The sequence below is a fragment of the Molothrus ater genome, chromosome 6 (genome assembly GCF_012460135.2).
Source record: "Molothrus ater isolate BHLD 08-10-18 breed brown headed cowbird chromosome 6, BPBGC_Mater_1.1, whole genome shotgun sequence".
In the NCBI taxonomy this organism is placed as follows: domain Eukaryota; kingdom Metazoa; phylum Chordata; class Aves; order Passeriformes; family Icteridae; genus Molothrus; species Molothrus ater.
Genome location: NC_050483.2, coordinates 5,730,293 through 5,748,292, shown reverse-complemented (window position 1 = coordinate 5,748,292; position 18,000 = coordinate 5,730,293). Strand labels below are relative to the sequence as shown.

Here is an 18,000-nt window from a genome sequence, read left to right as displayed (position 1 = left end):
ATATTTTAAATGTAAAATCAGTAAATAAAACCAAACGTTAATTAAATAATATTAAGAAAAATCAACTCAAACTGGATTTTACTTTTCAAGTGAATATTTAGACATGTTTGTTTTTCTCTTTAATTATCTTTCTGATGTTCTCAACAGCATAATGACAACTCCTTACAGACCCAAGAACTGTTCAGGTAACAAAAAGGAAACCCTAGCTGATCATGCATTGAATAACTATATATTTTCCATCAGGTCTTTCCCTTGCTTTGTCATTTTTCTAATATGGCTGATCCATGACAATGCTTTCTAGTTGAAAAACACTATAATAACACTTTTTAATCCATGACAATGCTTTCTAGTTGAAACACACTATAAAACTCAGAAAAACTTAAAATAACACAGCTGTACTCCAGGGCAATGACAGAATCAAGACTTCTACTTACTCATACACAAAAAAAGGAAACAAAGTACTTTTCATTGGGAAATTAAAATACTCAGAAACAACAAGATATGCAAAAATGAAAGAATGACCAAGAAATAAAAAGAGAGCATTTTTAGCCAACATATATTTTTTATCCTTGGTTTACTCTTGAGCAGAATCCTAACAGATACCACTGGAGTTACCACATGATCTTATATAAGGAGCCAGGACCACACTGTGGCTCTGCAAGAGAAAAGAGATCAAGATAATAAGAATGCCATCTCTATAAAGAATAAGAAATACAGCTGTTTTATATATTTAGAAAAGTGGCATAAGAATCAGCCATGAATGAATTTATGTCATGTGAGGCAAGAGCTACAACAGATGACTGAACGACAGCAAAGCATCTGTGTCACAGACCTATTTTATGAAAAATCCTTTCGCTAGGATCTTTTCTCCTGAGAAGCTTCACCTTCTCCATGTTTTGCTGCTTTGGAATGTGATTTAGAGAATTGTTTACCCAGCATGTGAACTGTTCTTACTTGATGACCAATGACAGCCAGCTGTGTCGAGGCTGTGAGCAGTCACAAGATTTTATTATTCATTCCATTCCTTCCTTGCTAGCCTTCTGATGAAATCCTTTCTTCTCTTTCTTTAGTATATTTTTAATATGTCATTTTCTTTTAATATAATATATAACAAAATAATAAATCAGCCTTCTGAAACATGGAGTCAAGATTCTCATCTCTTCCCTTGTCAGGGGATGCATGCAAATTCAACACATCTGGATTGCTGTGCTTATTAAATAATTCTCAGAATCTTTCATTTCTGCTGCTGTTTGGCTGCAAGCAGGACTTCCACAAGGCTTAGAAAGACTAACAGCTTGTGTAGGTATTTGAAAATATGGGATACATAACCTCAGCTCCAAGGAATGGGAACTTGTATCTCCCGAGATTTCTAAAACCCTGTGCTACTAAAAGCACAGTCAATCCATTCTGGCATTTTCTTTAGTCTCCTGAGGATCAAATATTCTGCTTTCATATGAATGCATATACAAATTCATCATTAATGATTAAGTCTTTAGCTGACACTAATTAGTTTCAACTATCTGTGTGCTCAGCAGGCCCGACCTACTTCACAGTTCTGCTTCATTAGTGCTGGCAACTTAAAACAGCATCAGTAAAAATTATATTGACCAACAGTGCCCAGCCCCTCAATGCAGGCACCACTGAAGGCAGTGTGAATTCAATAAGGGTCACAGTAAACCCAAAGGCACAGGGAGAGGCAAAGCAGTGGCAAAAGTCATCTCCCACCAGCAGCAAGCAACAAAAGGGAAAACCAGAACCCCAGTCCATTTATTCAGCACTGTGCTGCTGTGCTCTGAAATTCCAACACCTCAGAGGGAGCTTAGGCTGCAGCACAGAAGCAATTTGTAAGCTTGGTACTTCAGGGATATCCATTCAGTCAGTCCCTGGGGAGCAGCAGCAAACCTCAGGGTAAATGTGGAGCTGTGCAGGAAAACATTTGGACAAGCACCGAGAGGGAAAAGGAAGAATGCTTGGTCAAGTGTCCAAAGAAAGCTGGCAGAGGCACACACCCAGCAGGGTGGCACTGCTCCACATCTTCATGGGGTGCAACCACACAGAAAGGGAATTCAGCCACAGATTTAAGCACCTTGGACATGCCTTGAGACACTTCCAGTGCATTCAGCTTGCACATGCAGAAGCTGTTACCCTCAGTAACATATCTACCTATGAAGAGCTAAAACATGTAATCACAACTATGAACATAAGAAACTTCAAACCACATCCCCTGACACCTTTAAGTTTAAAAACATGTAAGTATTTAACACTTGCAATGCAAACCAGCTTTCACATGCAGAAGCTGTTATCCTCAGTAACATATCTACCTATGAAGAGCTAAAACATGTAATCACAACTATGAACATAAGAAACTTCAAACCACATCCCCTGACACCTTTAAATTTAAAAACATGTAAGTATTTAAGGTTACATTAGAAGAGAAAGCTCGGCTGCAGCAGGAATTGTCACAGGTATTTTATACCAAACATGGTTTTTTCCCCACTAGAAGATTGAATGCAACTTCTGTCAGGACAGAGTCAGATTTATTACTCGTGGTAGATGTGTTGCACACATATAATCAAGTCTTCCAATAGCATTTGGACAGATGCTGAAGTTATCTTAGATATCTAAACTACCTTCTTTTAAGCAACACACACTTGAAGCCTGTAGCAATAGACTCATTAGTCTTAGTACCACCACACTTGAAGAAAGAAATCCCAATTTTTTAGGACATATAAAGAAGATAAAAGCTTTCAGTTCTGTATTAGATGCTGTTGCAAGGAAAACAACCCAAACAAAACAAAACAACAATATCCCACACATACACACACAAAACCCCAAAACAAAGAAATAAACTAAGCACAAGCAGAAGAAAACAAGCATTTGCAGATAGAAGGGAAACAGAGCAAAACGTGTCACAGCACGTTTATTTGAAGCGATGAAAAGAGGCAAAGCAAAAGCTCCCTTGTGACAGCAGTGGTGACAATGGCTTGCTAGGTTACAGCAGCAAACAGTCCAAGGGAAGGAGCCACAGGACACCAAAAAAGCAGCAACACAAGAAGCCTTTCATGTCCCTAAGAAACCACTAAGGCATTCCACAGCCATGGGAACCTGCTGTCCTCTGTGGCTGCCACAGGAGCTGGGATGTCACTGTAGGACACCAAACAACACGAGTGTGCACACCACTGCTCTCAAGGTGAAGAAAAGGGAAGTTTATTTTCTGACTCCAACGTTTACAGTTTTCCAAAAGTGACAGTGCATTGGAGGGTGACAGTGCTCCCTCTCCAATGACACTGGACAAACCAGCAGTCCATCAAATTTCTCCTCCTCCATAAAAAAATGCTAAACACTAAGTTATTTACAGAAAGCGTGTGAGAAAGTTTGCTACAAGAACGTAAACATCAGAAGGCTTAGAAAATCTTAAAAAATCAGGGTGACACTGGTGTATTTGTATTTTGCCCCAGCAGACCCCGAGGTTGATGAACCAGCCCCCTGGTCACATTGAGCATCTCCCTTGAGAGCATTTCCCAAATTCCTGCACTCCCTCCAGCAGAGTGCAGAGGTCTTGGCCATCAGCTGCTCCCTTAGGGCTCTTGAAATCAGGGCAAACCTTCCATTAAAGTGTTTGCATTGTGTTCATGAACTCCGTGAACTCCTCAGGAGAAGACTTTCTGCTTATCCCAGCCCTCATTCACACTCTCCAATCAATCCCATCACTTACACTGCCACACCTCTTGGTCTCACTGACAAATAGGGATTTCCAACAGTGCTGTAAAAGTCAGCTTTTCCTTTGAATAGGACAATTTCCCTAAATTGTGCTCCCACAAGTGAGGAGGCTGGCAGCTGGGGCAGTGAAGATACAACATGGCAGGGGCTAAACTTTGCTCTGTCTGCTTGCCAAACCATGCTTTAATCAAAGTATATGACTTCTTCAAAACATGAAACAGAACAGATAGTTTCTGTACTGCCCTCTGCAAATGAAACTTATTTTGTCTTACTTAACTTGCACAAATTAGTACTTAGAAAAGATCAGATCCTCAGTAGGGATCTAACAAAAGTAATCAGCTTTTGTCTGACCTCTCTGGAATTAGAGATTTGCAGCAACTGAGAACCTCCTCTGAGAAGACAGACTGTGCTGACACTAAATGCCACAAAAGACCATTATCAAACAGTCACAGGGTTTATATTCATTCAGAGAAAGATGTCTATTTTTTTTTTTTTTTTTTACTTCTTTATAGATTTAAGTGAACTGCCTTATTCAAACGAAGTTTTTATTACAGGAGGCACCCAGGGAGAATTTTCAGCTCACTTTCTAACTTGGGTGAGATGTAAAATTCATTTCCAAATGCAGGTACTGCAGGGAAAGTGGAACAGATGGGCAGCCTGCAGGACCCCAGCAAGGTGTGACACACTTAAAGGGCTCATTTGTAAAATACCCTGATTGCAGGAACCTAATAGGCCAGGGAGAACTTATTTGCGTGATAAAATGCTTTTAAACTCTATGTCCTTGTCTAGTTTTCCTTCAGGGATGGATTTCTGTAAAAGTCAGACTGACCATAATAGAACAGTCATAACAAAGCAAGACTGGCTGTTCTGGGCAGGTAATAGTAAATACAGTGCTGCTGTGAGTCATCCTCCCCAAAAGTGGTGTGTGAAGCTCAGAGACCTTTCTCTGTCCTTATTCTGGTCAAGAGGCACACATCCCTAACTTGTGAATGCAGGAAATACCCAAACACTACCCACAGACTCTTTTATTACCATGGAAAATCAAGGAATGCATTCAAGTTGGGTTTGCATGGTTGCCAGCTAAAAATATTTGAATTTTCCCTGGAACACGAAAATATTTTATCTGAGATCACAGACATAAAAACACAACTCTGGAGCCTCATTCTGACATCCTAACAGCTTCTTTCCACAACACAAATATCCCTCACATAAGTTAAAAATGTGATCAGGACAGGAACCAGGACTGCATATACTGGGCTAGAAAAGAACGGCAAAGAGGAGTTCTTTGTGGTTTGACAAAATTCACATTCCTAGCTTTATTGCATCAATGAATAAACACATATGCAGCTCACTGGGTAAGACCTAGCTCAGAGAAAACCAATTAAAATTGAGAATTTCTCTGAAAAAAAAAAACCAAGAAAATAATCATGAGCTAAGAAACACTACAGCAGTGTCCCCACTGTTAGGGGTCCTCCACTGCCAGAGGACCAGCTTGCACCCCAAGCCATCACTTTGGGGGCTGACAGAGCAGTTTAAACACCTGACTGAACATTCCATTTCCAAAAAATAGGCTTCTCAACCTTCTTTCAGACTGTGAAATGGCTCAGCTATTTCTAAATGCCACAGAATCAAACCCAGTGACATGTGGGGAGAGACACTGTGACAGTAACCTTCACCACCCCTTCCTGAGTGTGTTTGGCTTTTTCTTTTTTCCTCTCAGCAAGGCTTAATCTCCCTGTCTGGCTGAACATTAATCCTCTTTCACCAAGTCCCAAACTAATGCTTGCTGCATTAAGACACTGCAAATCCTCAAGGTATAAATTACACTCAATTCAGTATAAAAGGAAAGCACAGGGTTTTCTTCTCACTACAGCCGGTGCTTCTAGGAAGGCAAGTAGAATACAGGTAAGTTCTCATCAGATCCTGATGGAGAAATCTTTGTTTTTTTCATGTTGCAAACTCTTAAAGTAATTAATTGCTTCTGAAAAATACATTATATTTTGCTCTTTCTCTCTCTTGCTTTCTTTTTCTGTCCTTACAGACAGGACACGTTCTCTCTCCAGAAACTTAGATAAAAAATATTTCATTGGATGTAGTATGGTATTCTGTTATTATTACCATTCTGCAGAGATTGCTGCCATGCCATCTCCATTGCTTAGGAAAACCAAAACTCCTTGAGCAACAAATATAAGGAAGGTCTATCTCATGTCTCTGTTCTCACTGATGATTCTCAGCTCTTGCTGCTACAGAGCCACTTGGGGATAAAGCAGAGACTCAATTTCTCCCTGCTTCTCTAACTATTGGAAATAACTATACATTTTGCTCCAGCTGAGCTCTACTTTTTGCTTTATAGACAGGATGAAGACACTTAATTGCTTCGTGCTGCTCCTTTGCTGGAAAGCCATTTGCTGCAACAGCTGCCAGCTGACCAACATCACCATTGCTGTGGAAAGAGAAGAGTGTGAATTCTGTATCACAGTCAATGCCACGTGGTGCTCAGGATACTGCTTCACCAGGGTGAGACTCCTCATTTCAGGCACCAGAGTTGAATATTTCAAGTGATGGGTGGATACCCTGTTCCTGCAGTCCGTAGCAAACACAGACAGGATGAGCCTTGTGAAAAACAGGCTGAATAGCTGAGTAACACAAAAGTAGACACACAGCAGCACAGACAGAAGGGTGAAATAATCATCATAAAATTCAGTTAATTAACTGGCTGCATATATTATGCTCATAGTGTATGACCACAGTTAGAAGAATGACAATCTGGATCTCTGCTCTGTGCTCCATTTGTGGTTGCAAGCAGATACAATAAAGCAGCCATTCCTACATAGATTCCTCTGCTCTTTCAAATAATTTAGACTCAAGCAATTGACCTGAAAGATTGTCTGGTGATGGGATGACACAAATTTGCTGTTTCAGTCCTCTTGAAAGGGGAAATTTAAAGATCTAAATGAAATTAGATGAGTCAGATCCAAATGCTTTTGATCTCAGCGGGATTTTCCCATTTTATAAAAGCTCTGAAACCCAGCCCACAACAAATTTTAAAACTGCTATTCCCTTCCAATTTCAGGATCCAGTATATAAATATCCTCCAGTATCAACTGCTCAGCAGACCTGCACCTTCAAGGAGGTTGTGTATGAAACAGTGAAGATCCCTGGCTGCGGTGACCACCCCGAAGCTTTCTACTCCTACCCAGTGGCTACAGCATGCCACTGTGACAGCTGTGACACTGACACCACTGACTGCACTGTCAGGGGACTGGGGCCAGCCTACTGCTCCTTCAGCCAGAATGGAAGGAACCAGTGAGGGGCACTGGGCACAGCAGGTTGGCTCGGAATGTTCCCTGCTAGGTGAAGGTCCTGTTCGGGTTTCATTGGAAGGTAACAGGCTAGGGGTATTCAGAAACTGCCAAGACTGAAACAAAGATTTTTAAGGCCTAAATCAAGAGCTACTGACTAAACTTCATGCCTTCTTTACTTAACCTATCATTTGCCTTAAAATCACTTTCATAAGTCTATGAAAAATGCTGCTTTCAATCTCTTCTGCCTTTCCCCCCGTCTTTATCACAATTTTTGCTCTTATATTCCTGTATTTCCACTGCCTGCTTCACAGAGATTAATCGATGATATTCTGTGCTGTCAAAAATTCCCAAGTTTCGAGTCTTTATAATCTCCTGCTTTTCATCTCTCCTAAGAGCACACTTATTTATCAAAGCCTTGCTGCTGGTTGTGTTAGCTGGACTGTAAACCTCCCTCAGCTGAGATTCTGACTGATTTTTCTTTGCTTTGTGTTCCATTTAGTCATCATGCTCTGCCAATAATAACAGCATGCATATTTAAAGAGCCAAAAATCTATGTTCAAGTGTTGAATGCCACCTGAATTCTTGTACTTTCTCAGTAAGGCTTGTTAGCTCAGCCTCACTGCAACACAAGGATCATGAACTCTGCTTCATACCTGGCTAACTTGAAGAAATCATCAGCTCTCTGTTCTCACCTGAGTGCAGGATGCAACAAAGAGCAATGTTCAGCATTATTTAACACAGGAGTCTCAAAAGTTGTTTAGGGATGGATCCAGAGGCACCTGACCCCAGCAGTGCAAACATGGTGTGCTCATGTGCCTTGAGAGCTGTGCACAGGAGTCCCTTCAGAGAATGGCAATTCACAGAACCCTGCAGCAACCCAGCTCTGCAAATATCAGGATGAAGTTGGGTCTGGAAGTGAGCTGGAGGACTGACTGAACCAGCATGGGAAATTACCTCATGTTACTAAGAAAGTTATATGAAGCCTACAGAATGAGATCCTAGGGGGAAAATGAGAATTCTTCACCAGAAAAATCCCCTGCACAGGCACAGGATGGAAACAGTGGATTCTGGAGCAGCCTGGCACTGCAGGCTTGGTGGTGCCAACAGCATGCAGCAGCACCCCAGAGCTGCAGGAACGTGGGGGTGCAAGGAGCAGAGCCCACAAGACACAAGCTACCTCCAGCACTCAGCTCTGCATGGCATGGCTGAGTGCTTCTTTCTGACAGAACTTCAGAGCTCTGAAAAACCAGAGAAAACTCACACAAGGAGAGTGAGAATGGAGAAAGGCCCAAAAAAAAAAAAAATCTTAGGAGAAAAAGATTATTTAAATAAATGTGGTTGTTTTGCTTAGGGGAGGGAACACTTAGGGGGAACATCAGCACAACATTTCACATCCTTGAAGGCTGTCAGACAGAGAAGAGCAGTCAGCTCTCCGTGCCCAAAGAGAGCAGAACAAGTGATGAAAGGTTCAGAGCAGGCACCAGCAAATCTCCTGAAAGCTACAGCCAGCCAGGGCAATGAGCTGGGAGAAGGAAGGAAGGAAGGGTGTGGGGTCTGTGGGTCAGCGAGCACCACAGGGCTCCAGAACACCTGGAACCTGTCGGGAACACCAGGCAAAGCTCATTCAGCACCGGGCAGGGCAGGGCAGGAGGAGTTACCTGGCTCTGGAGACCCTTACAGCTGTGTTTGTTCAAGGAGGATTTGCCTGTCACTCTGAATCTGTCTTGTAATAGATAATAGTTATTTTAATTTAGTTTTTTTACTAAAAGGTATTCATTCTCGTGATTTTGGTTTCGAAGATTTATGTGCTTGGATGTTTTCTTCGGTCTAGTGAAGCTTTAAAAGTGGCAAGGTACTGGATAAATCATATTGGGTCTCACTGATTTCAGTTTCAAACATGAGTCAATTTCAGTTAAAACTAAGCCTATTATTAATATCAGCAATTATTCCATTCTAAACGAGAGCACTTTGAATTAAAATTGCAAAACAAAGTAGCTTGTAGTAGAAAAGTATGCTAAAAAGTTATGTAAAAAAGTATGTTTTCAAAATAGAACTGTATTGTCTCAAAATAGAACTGTATCGTCCCTCGCGTATTTTCAAATAATAAAAATAATTTTATTCCACTTCTGTTATGGGTCTTAATCAGCCAATTTTAAAACTTAAGAGTCCACCTGCCAACCTTGTTGTGCTTTAAATTGCATGGCTTTTTCTTCCTCTCATAATTTTTTCCCATGTAACCAGCACAGCCACCAAAGCCATGTATGCATTATATGGCCAAATCACAAACAAGACACATCAAATAGTTTAGCCTGATCCAATAATGTGATCATGAAATATTACATAGTTGCAATATAAGAGTGTGGATAAGAATAATGATAATCACTAATATTGTATTTACATTATAGACATTAGAACCTGTCCAGAGCTGTGTCCACATCTGTCACAAATTAGACTGCATACAAAACCAAAAATCCTACAGGTCTCATTTCATCCATCACACAAACACACCACACATTTTCCTTTTGCAAACAAAACTATCCAGAACCTCTTAAAGAAGCTGGTCAGACTTGAAGATATCTTAGTCTACATTTGATAGTTTGTAAGACAGACTTTACCTTTTAAAAAGTTCAATTTCCATTGAATGCCCAATAATTTCATTAAACTTACTTTTACATCAGTGTTTCTGCAAAGCTTCAGTGAAGGCACACAAAAGCCATGAATATCAGTACAGTATGACATCCAAATCTGATTTTATTATTTAAGAAAAACATTTAAGAGGTCATTTTTGTGCTTGTTGTCTAGGTCTGTCAAGATAAACAAATGGGAACTCTGTCAGAAGGTGAAAGTTTCAGTATGCTACTTGAAAAAACAAATTGGTGGATAAGCTTTTAGGAATGTTTCTAATAGAGTTAGAAGTAGATTTTGAAGAACTCCTACCATGGGCCTAACACTTTTCATTGAAATCAGTAGGTAAAATATTTTCCAACATGAACAGAACCATTCTGCCAACAACAAACTTCTCCACAACTGCATATTAATTCCATTTTTAATGTCAGGCCCTGCAAAAAGACCTCGGAATGTGCCAGACTTCAGCCACCAGCCTGCAAAATCTAACGTTAGAAGCAGTAAAAATTAAAATGGACTGCTTTACTTGTATTTAAGCAAAACTATCTCTTTTCTTGCATGAGCCTGGTAGAAGCAAACCTGGAAAACCCTAATTTTTCCCCCCTGGTGAAGGCAAACAGCACAGAGGCAATGCACAGTGCTGGACTGAGGGCCACTCGACGCAGGATTCCCTGTGCTGCAATGAATGAACGCCCAGATGTGTGGTTAAAGTGCAGGCAGAGTGTTCATCTGGGGGCAAATTCATGTTCTCTGTCATTCCTTATGCACACAGCCTGACCTTGATCTTAGGGGGGCTGTGCCAGATGTCAGGGTGGGAACACAGAGTGCAGCAGCAGCAGCATCCAGAGTCCTCCCAAGGAAATGACCAGTTAATCCCAGTGCCTTTTGGCGTGCAAAGCACAGCCTGGTTTTCCAGGCAGGCAAGGAAACACACACTGCTCACCTTGAGGGCATTAACAAAGCATCGATGGCATTAGCATCACCAACCACACTCTTGTCAGTGCTCAGCTGCTATTCCCAGCCTAAATAAGTCATTCCTCCTAGTTTCAAACAGGCTTGCACTTGCTTTTTAATTTATATTATATATAGATGCATATTAAATATATATATTATATATATACACATTATATTATAGATATTTTCTACAAACTACACTATAAACTACACACTACAATAACTACACATACTAATTTATACTATATTTATAAATACAGCCCAGATAACTGGGTTCTATTTTTTGCTTATTTTTACCCTTTTTTTTTTGTTTATTTCAAACTTCATTTTTTACTACGAGCAAGAAATACATATGTCCTCTCCCTGTATAAACCCAGCTGATGAAGAAGAACTCGCCAGCCACTCACAAATCCTCAGACAAATCCAGCCTGAAGCAGAGGTAATTACAAATGGTGGGAAACGGCAATGTTTTTGACCAGAAGTAATTATAAATGGTAGAAAACAGGAATGTTTTTGTCCAGAAGTCTGGTCAAAAGGAGAAGCAGCAGCACTCTTGGCTTGGAGCTGCACTTAACTGGGACTATTTAAATGGCAAGGGGAAATGCACTTCAGCCTGGTGTTCCCATGCTATGCTCCTCTTCCACCCTCCCAGCACAGCAAGGACATGCAGTTTTGTCAGTGAGCAATATTTAGCCACATAATTTATTTTCATTTAAAAAGTACAACTGGAATCTTAGTTGAAACTACCAAAACAACTCGAAAAAAAACAGCTAAACAGCTAATCTGAAAAATTCATTTGGAGAGGGCAGCCTTGAGATGAGTGGCTCTCCTCCGCTCAGGCAATGGGATCTGTGACATTTTTCTGAGTTTCTCATGTTTCTCTTCAATTTGTGTTATTAACATGGGCTCTCAGAGCCTTGGTCTGTCAGCATGACTTATGCCGATAGACATTACAGCAGCTCACAAGGCTACAGTCTGGGAAATAGAGCAAACCAGACGACAGCAGCAGGGCTGGAGAAAGGACACCCTCCCAAGAAACCAAATGTCAGCGCTGCATTCTGTGTAGGTGGGGAAGGCAAAGAATTAACCCTCTGTGCTTCACAGCCATTAAACACCAGACCTCTGAATTCACTGCAAAAATACGGCAGGTGGGTCAGATGTACTTTTTTTGCACTGTGTTATTCTGTGTGAAACAGACATTATATGTAAACATTGTTCTGTATGAAAAAGCAAACCTAATTATGGGGCTAATATGTTTGGATTGCATTCAGCTGCAGATGTATTCATTAAATAATGCTAGAGACAGATGTAGTATTCAGCCCAAGCCCTAAATTATGTCCTTCTTAAAATGACAATATTCAAGACGTGTAACTTAATCCAGCATTAGCCAATGGCTTGCAGACAAACCTGTGAACAACTTAACCAATCCACTTTTCCTTCCTGTGTTTACATTTAAATTTTCATTCAAAAATTATCCTCTCTGTCATGACCTCCTTCTTTCATTACACAATATTGGCAAGACTCGATGCTTTTGTGAATGCTGCGGAAAATCCCAGTCAAAATAGCATGATCACAAAGAAAAATCTTCAGGAGGTAGAGAGAAGATTTTTCCATCAGACACTCTCAAAATTTAGGTCACAGTGAGGCAATGGGTTATGGATAAGGTCTGTGCCCCAAACAGGAATTTGGAATCACCACCAGCTAGCTAACACAAATTGGGGTCTGCTCCTCATCCAGCCCAGTGATGTAGAAATAACACAGCCAGCTTGAAACTAACCCTGATCCCAGCTCCAAAAAGTACCCTAGACAGCCCTGCCCAGCATGGCCCTAACCCAATAAATTAATTTTTTTTCCTACATGACTTCTCCTTTTGGAGAAATACCTTGATCTTGATGAGAATTCTAAAGTGAGCTACTGCTTTAGACGGGAGACTGATCTGCACCGTGGGTGTGAACAGACCAAACTTCACCTCCCTGGCTATGTTTACACAATCTAGCCTTAAGACAAGCAGATCCTGATCTACAAGTACCTAGATGTATCATATACTTGGATTATTATGTCTGGAACTCAAAACCCGTTCACACTGTGATGCTTAGTTCAGGGACAATGTAAAAGCTTAACCAAATTACTGTCTGGTTAGTCAGTATTTGTTATCCAGCAAGTACAACACGTGGGCTGCCATTTCATTGAGCATTTCTCTAAGCAGAGTGTGGAAATCCCCTTGTCAAATTCCAATATCCAGCTAATAAATTCATAGAGATAATGAAGCTGTGGTGCTTGGACAAATATTCAGTGCAGCCCCACACAAGCCCCAGACATCACCCCTAAAAACGAGAAGTGTAATTAATGCAAGGTATATTTGTCTCTAATGGTATTATAGACTCATAAGAAGCACTCCAAGAATATTTATTTTCATCTATTTAACATGGCTTTATTTTAAGATGAGGATAGCCATTTAATTTTGCTTGCACTGTGTTGCTTTAATAATAAAATTAATTTAAAAAATAGAACAAGAGGAATTCTGGAAATGAACATAATATCATAATTAGTAACCCCTTAGTATGAATTCCAATGCTTCAGGGGCTAAATATTCAAGGGCTTGTGATGTCCTTAAATAATTCAGTCTGCATCCTTCCAGTAGATATCTGAGCCATTAAATATTCACAAACACTTTGAAGACTGGAATAGTGTCAGAGCTCAAATTAGAAAATTTCCCTTTAATGTCACCCTTACCTTAATTTCTGCCATCTTATTTCAGGTTATTTCCCCCATCTCTAACTAGCTAATACTGATAGCACAAAAAAGTTCTCCTCTTTAGAACTCAGGATGTCATATGAACAAAACAAGCAACTCTGCTTTTGACTTACAACCCATTGCCTTCCAAACAGGAAAAGTGGCCTGCCCAAGGATATGGCATGGATAACAGATTTCAGGACCTCCCAGCTTCTCACTCCAGCAAAACAACATGAAAACACACTTTTAAATTGGTAATATTACTGCAATACATCAGTCAGGCAAATCTCACTGCCCTTTCACTGCCTTCACTCATGCTCAGGATTTCAGGCTGTCTAACTCTCTTTAAGACTTCTGATGAACAACAACAAAAGCAGAAACCCAAAAATACAAACAACCGCCCCCCCAAAAAAAAAAATAAAAACAACCAATAAACCCCCATAAATGACCAAAAAAGCCCCCCCAAAAATGACCAAAAAACCCCCTCAAAAACGACCCCCAAAAACAAACCCCCCAAAAAAACAAAAAACAAACACAACCCCCAAACAAAACAAAAAACCCCAAAACCAAAAAACCCCCCCAAAGCAAAACCAACAAAAAACCCCCCCAAAGCAAAACCAACAAAAAACCCCCCCAAAGCAGACAATTTAATGGGCTATTTTAAATTTCTATTTCTAAGTTTTAATAAACCAGCTGCTTTCCTTTTCCTTCTCACATTTTCTGGCTCCTGACCAGCAGAAAGAGAGGCATTCTTGCACTTTTTGACCATGGCATTGCTAACAACTCCCATCTGCTTCACGTGAAGCCTTCTGAAGAGCAATCTGGTCAGTTTTGAATTCTGTTCTCATTCTTTTCACAGTGCAAGCACCTAAATCCTGCCTGCTTTTCCCAAGTGCATGCATGGCATTTCTCAAGTCTGCAGGTGAAAATTATCTATATGCATACATCCAGTAGTTTTGCACTAATATTAATGGGACACAGTCTCACTTTTAGGAGCTCATAATGTCATATATAAGCTGGAAATTCAAGTCACCAGTAATTGATAAATGGCAGTGACAGTCAGCACCAGGAGCAATCATCAGTCATCTGCTTAAGATGGTGAGTGGATGTTTTTGAAAATACCTTGCACCTAATTGCACAACAGCACGTGTCCTTTTCAGAAACTCTAAGCTGAAGGACATACAACAAAATTGCACCACATAATTATGAAATGCTCATATTCTGCAGTGAAGAAGGTGGCAGAAATACCTTCTGAACCACCCACAACTCTGGTTCTCTTTGGAAAAATCTCTGTTATAGGAGTAAGTCCCTCCCACTCAGAAAAAGGTACAGTCAAGTCCGTAAAATGCTGTCAACTGGTATTTTTAAATGTTGCTTTAACTGAGCACAAAACTGAGTCTATTTTACTATTGTTTGATCAAAAATCATGTAAAAATAGAATTAAATTGATATTGTGAACTCATAATTAAACATGTGAGTAATGCACTCATAAAAGTTACTTTCAATGTAGAACAAAAGACTATTTCCCCTTTCACCTCTTCAGCTCAGTCAGCTTTAAGTGTTTATTGAGCTCAATGTTTTGATTTCCAATAATGGTTTTTTTTCCCCTGAATGAGAATGTTCTCTATGTGGTAACTGCACTTAGGTAAAATTCATTGGGAAACCAAGGCCAGACAGATTTTCCTGTTGTTTTGGAAACTTGAGTTTCCAAAACAAATTACATGTATTTCATTGTGAGCAGTACTTGCAGGAACTCAGCTTTAGTTATCTAAATTAAAATCTCCACAAGTCAGGTTTCCTAAATCTCATTTAGCCTTTAGGACATAAATGTGTCCCCAGTAGCAGAATAAGCCACAGTCCAAGTAAGAGTTGCCTGAATTCAGCTCTGAAATTCCATCTAACTTGTAAGACTTCCTAAATGCAGAATTCTTCTATAAAACAAACTCTAAATCACAAACAGGCTTTTCAGCATAAGAACCCATTGTCATTTGCATATGGAGCATTAAGAGTGGCAAGCAATTAAGGCAAACCAGAGGTTTTATATTTAGGTTTTTGGTGGTGCATCCCCTCTCCTACCCCTTTATTCAGGCTGCTCAACATGCTCAGGAATCCTTGTTAGGCCTCAGCCTTGATTAATGGTTTCTGGGCAATTGATCTCCCTTGAGCTCATCAACTTTCTGTTCCCAGAAAGTTCTACAGCCCAAGGAACTTCTGTTGTCTAACAGAGCAAGGCCTTGAAACATTATTTACCAGAATCACAGCCAGAGTGAATCAATATTAATGTAGCAGGACTTCTGAGGAAAATCCCAATTATTGCCACCTCAGACATGGCCCAGACAGGGACTGGCAGGGGACTGAAACCAAAGGAGTGGCAAACCATGAGCAGCAGCCCCGTGACACCCTCTGAGCTTCCTGGGGGCTGTGCCAGCCCTCAAATTTGGGACGCTCAGAGGACCATCAACACAAGGAGACAACAGGGCTGATACCCCCTTTGATGCCTTGTGCAGGCTGCCCTAGAGCAGGGGCTGGGCAGAGCTAAAGAATCAAGCAGGGATTGATTCAAAGCATCTTCTCCATGGATCCACCTTGGGCAGCACCAGAGCCCAGCCAGGCCTGCACCCAAGATGAACCAAAATGGCCCCAAAATGCACCAGCGCTCCCGGGCTCTCTGCCCTTGGATCAGTTCTGCTCCATTTGCATCTTGCAGTTCATTGTCCCATTCCAGCTTTAGCCCCTGCAGTCCCACCCTGCTTGTTTTTCTCTCTCCAGCCCACGGGGTTTGTGCTCTGGGGCTGAGATTGGGATCATTTGTCCTTGGTGCCCAGCTGGAGCAGGAATTGTTTTGTCTCCCTGCTCTGTGCACAGAGCTCAGCATCCCCTCATGTGAAGCCCAGACCCACACACTAAAGCAGCACAGAATGGGAAAAATATACAAACTAAAAGTCAAGACATCACCTTGTGGAGGCTGAACCCTTTACCCTGTGAGGCAAAAGCAACCAACATACTTCAGTGGGGAATTTAACACCTTTGCATCTGTGTGTACAGAAGTGTAGAGTAAATGTTGCTTTCTCAGCTCCACCATTAAAGTTACTCTTGAGCTCATATAAATCCTACTGGATTGTTTTGCAAATATTAAATTAGGCAATGATTAAGTGCTGCTGAATCCTTTAGAAATAAATTATTCTAAACTGATTCCAAGCAGATTTCCCTTTGTGAGCCTCACCTCTCTAGTAAGTAATGGAGTGAGCCTTGCACTGAACTTTGTTAACCGTGTTGCTTCTGCATATTTATATTAAATCTGGTTTTGCTAACATTTTTGAGAGTGATTCTTTCAAGTGACCTACACCACTTATTTGCACCAAATTTCAAAATTCATTTATGGGTGCCTTCCCATCATCTTTTTAAGTATGTATTCAACTCCAGAGTAATTTAAGAGCATCTCTGGGCTATGCCCCTTCCAGGAAACCGAGAAGAGATGAAATGGAGCCAGCTACGCTTTAATTTGAGATGGCAAGAGTCTCATTCATATGGTGCAGATGTTCCCTTTGACTGTAAAATGTACCCTGGCAGTAAGGAGTTCATTTCCTTTTATTTCAGGAGATAGGGATCTCACCTTAGCAATCTACCACTGATCTTTTTTACCCTGTCAAAGACACAGAAAGACTGGCATGTCATCTGATTCTGGAGTGGAGGGAGTTTTCCTTTTAATTCCCATAGACCTTATCTGGAAGCATTATTAGTCTCTGGATGAATACTTACAGATACAGCATTCAGAAAATAATCTTAGAGTAGTGTTTGGAACAGCACAAAAATGCCTAGGATATTAAGAAATTAATATAACCTCTTTCTCAGCTCACAGAATTCTAGAAACTGATTTATCTGGTGATTTCACCCCCAGACGGCTTTAGAATATTTCCGAAGGAAGTGGTAAAAACTCAATATTTGAAATCCTATCAGTCTTAGCAGTTATGGTGAGTCACACAAACCAAGAAGCATCATCCTTTTTCAGCTGAAGAATGTCAACTCTTACAAAGACTCCTTGGCATACCACCAAGCATGGGTATAGGTATGATAATCCCCACATGTAAACCTGAAAGTCAGCCTCCTTGAACAATTGGCAATAATAATTCCTCAAAGGTATTTTAAAAAAGATGCTAAAACCAGCAGAGCATAGCTGCAGCACATGAAGTGTGGGGGGGGGAAAACCCAAAAAACAACTCAAAAAAACCAAATCAAATATACACAGGGAAGTTGATTCTCCTAGTTTGCAAGCATCAAATAATGGCCAAATAGGAATGCACTGACAAACAGATGCCAGGCACCTGTCACTGTCATATTTTCTGAAAAGTCCTTCGCCAGGATTTCTTCTGCTGAGAGGCTAAGAAGCCTCAGAGAAAAATGTAAATAATAATTATCTGATTCACTTCTCCTGTGTTTTGCTGCTTTGGAATGTGGTCTGAAGATTCTTTATCCAACTGGTCATTGTTTGACTGGTTCCATGTGAATTGTTTTTACTTAATGACCAATCACCATCAGCTGTGTTGGACTCTGAGGAGTCAGTCACAAGTTTTCATTATCATTCTTGTTAAGCCTTCTGATGTATCCTTTCTCTATTTTTCGTGTAGTTTTAATATAGCATTCTTTAATATAATACCATAAAATA

At 40.5% G+C, this 18,000-nt stretch overlaps 1 protein-coding gene across 1 annotated transcript; it reads left to right on the top strand.

Annotated features, from left to right (window-relative positions):
- The first annotated feature begins 6,078 nt into the window (after nt 1-6,078).
- Nucleotides 6,079-7,030, top strand: FSHB (follicle stimulating hormone subunit beta). The gene is made up of 2 exons (XM_036384568.1): nt 6,079-6,237; nt 6,794-7,030. Exons 1-2 carry the CDS (start codon nt 6,079-6,081, stop codon nt 7,028-7,030), a joined length of 396 nt encoding a protein of 131 aa, XP_036240461.1.
- Nucleotides 7,031-18,000: the final 10,970 nt, after the last annotated feature.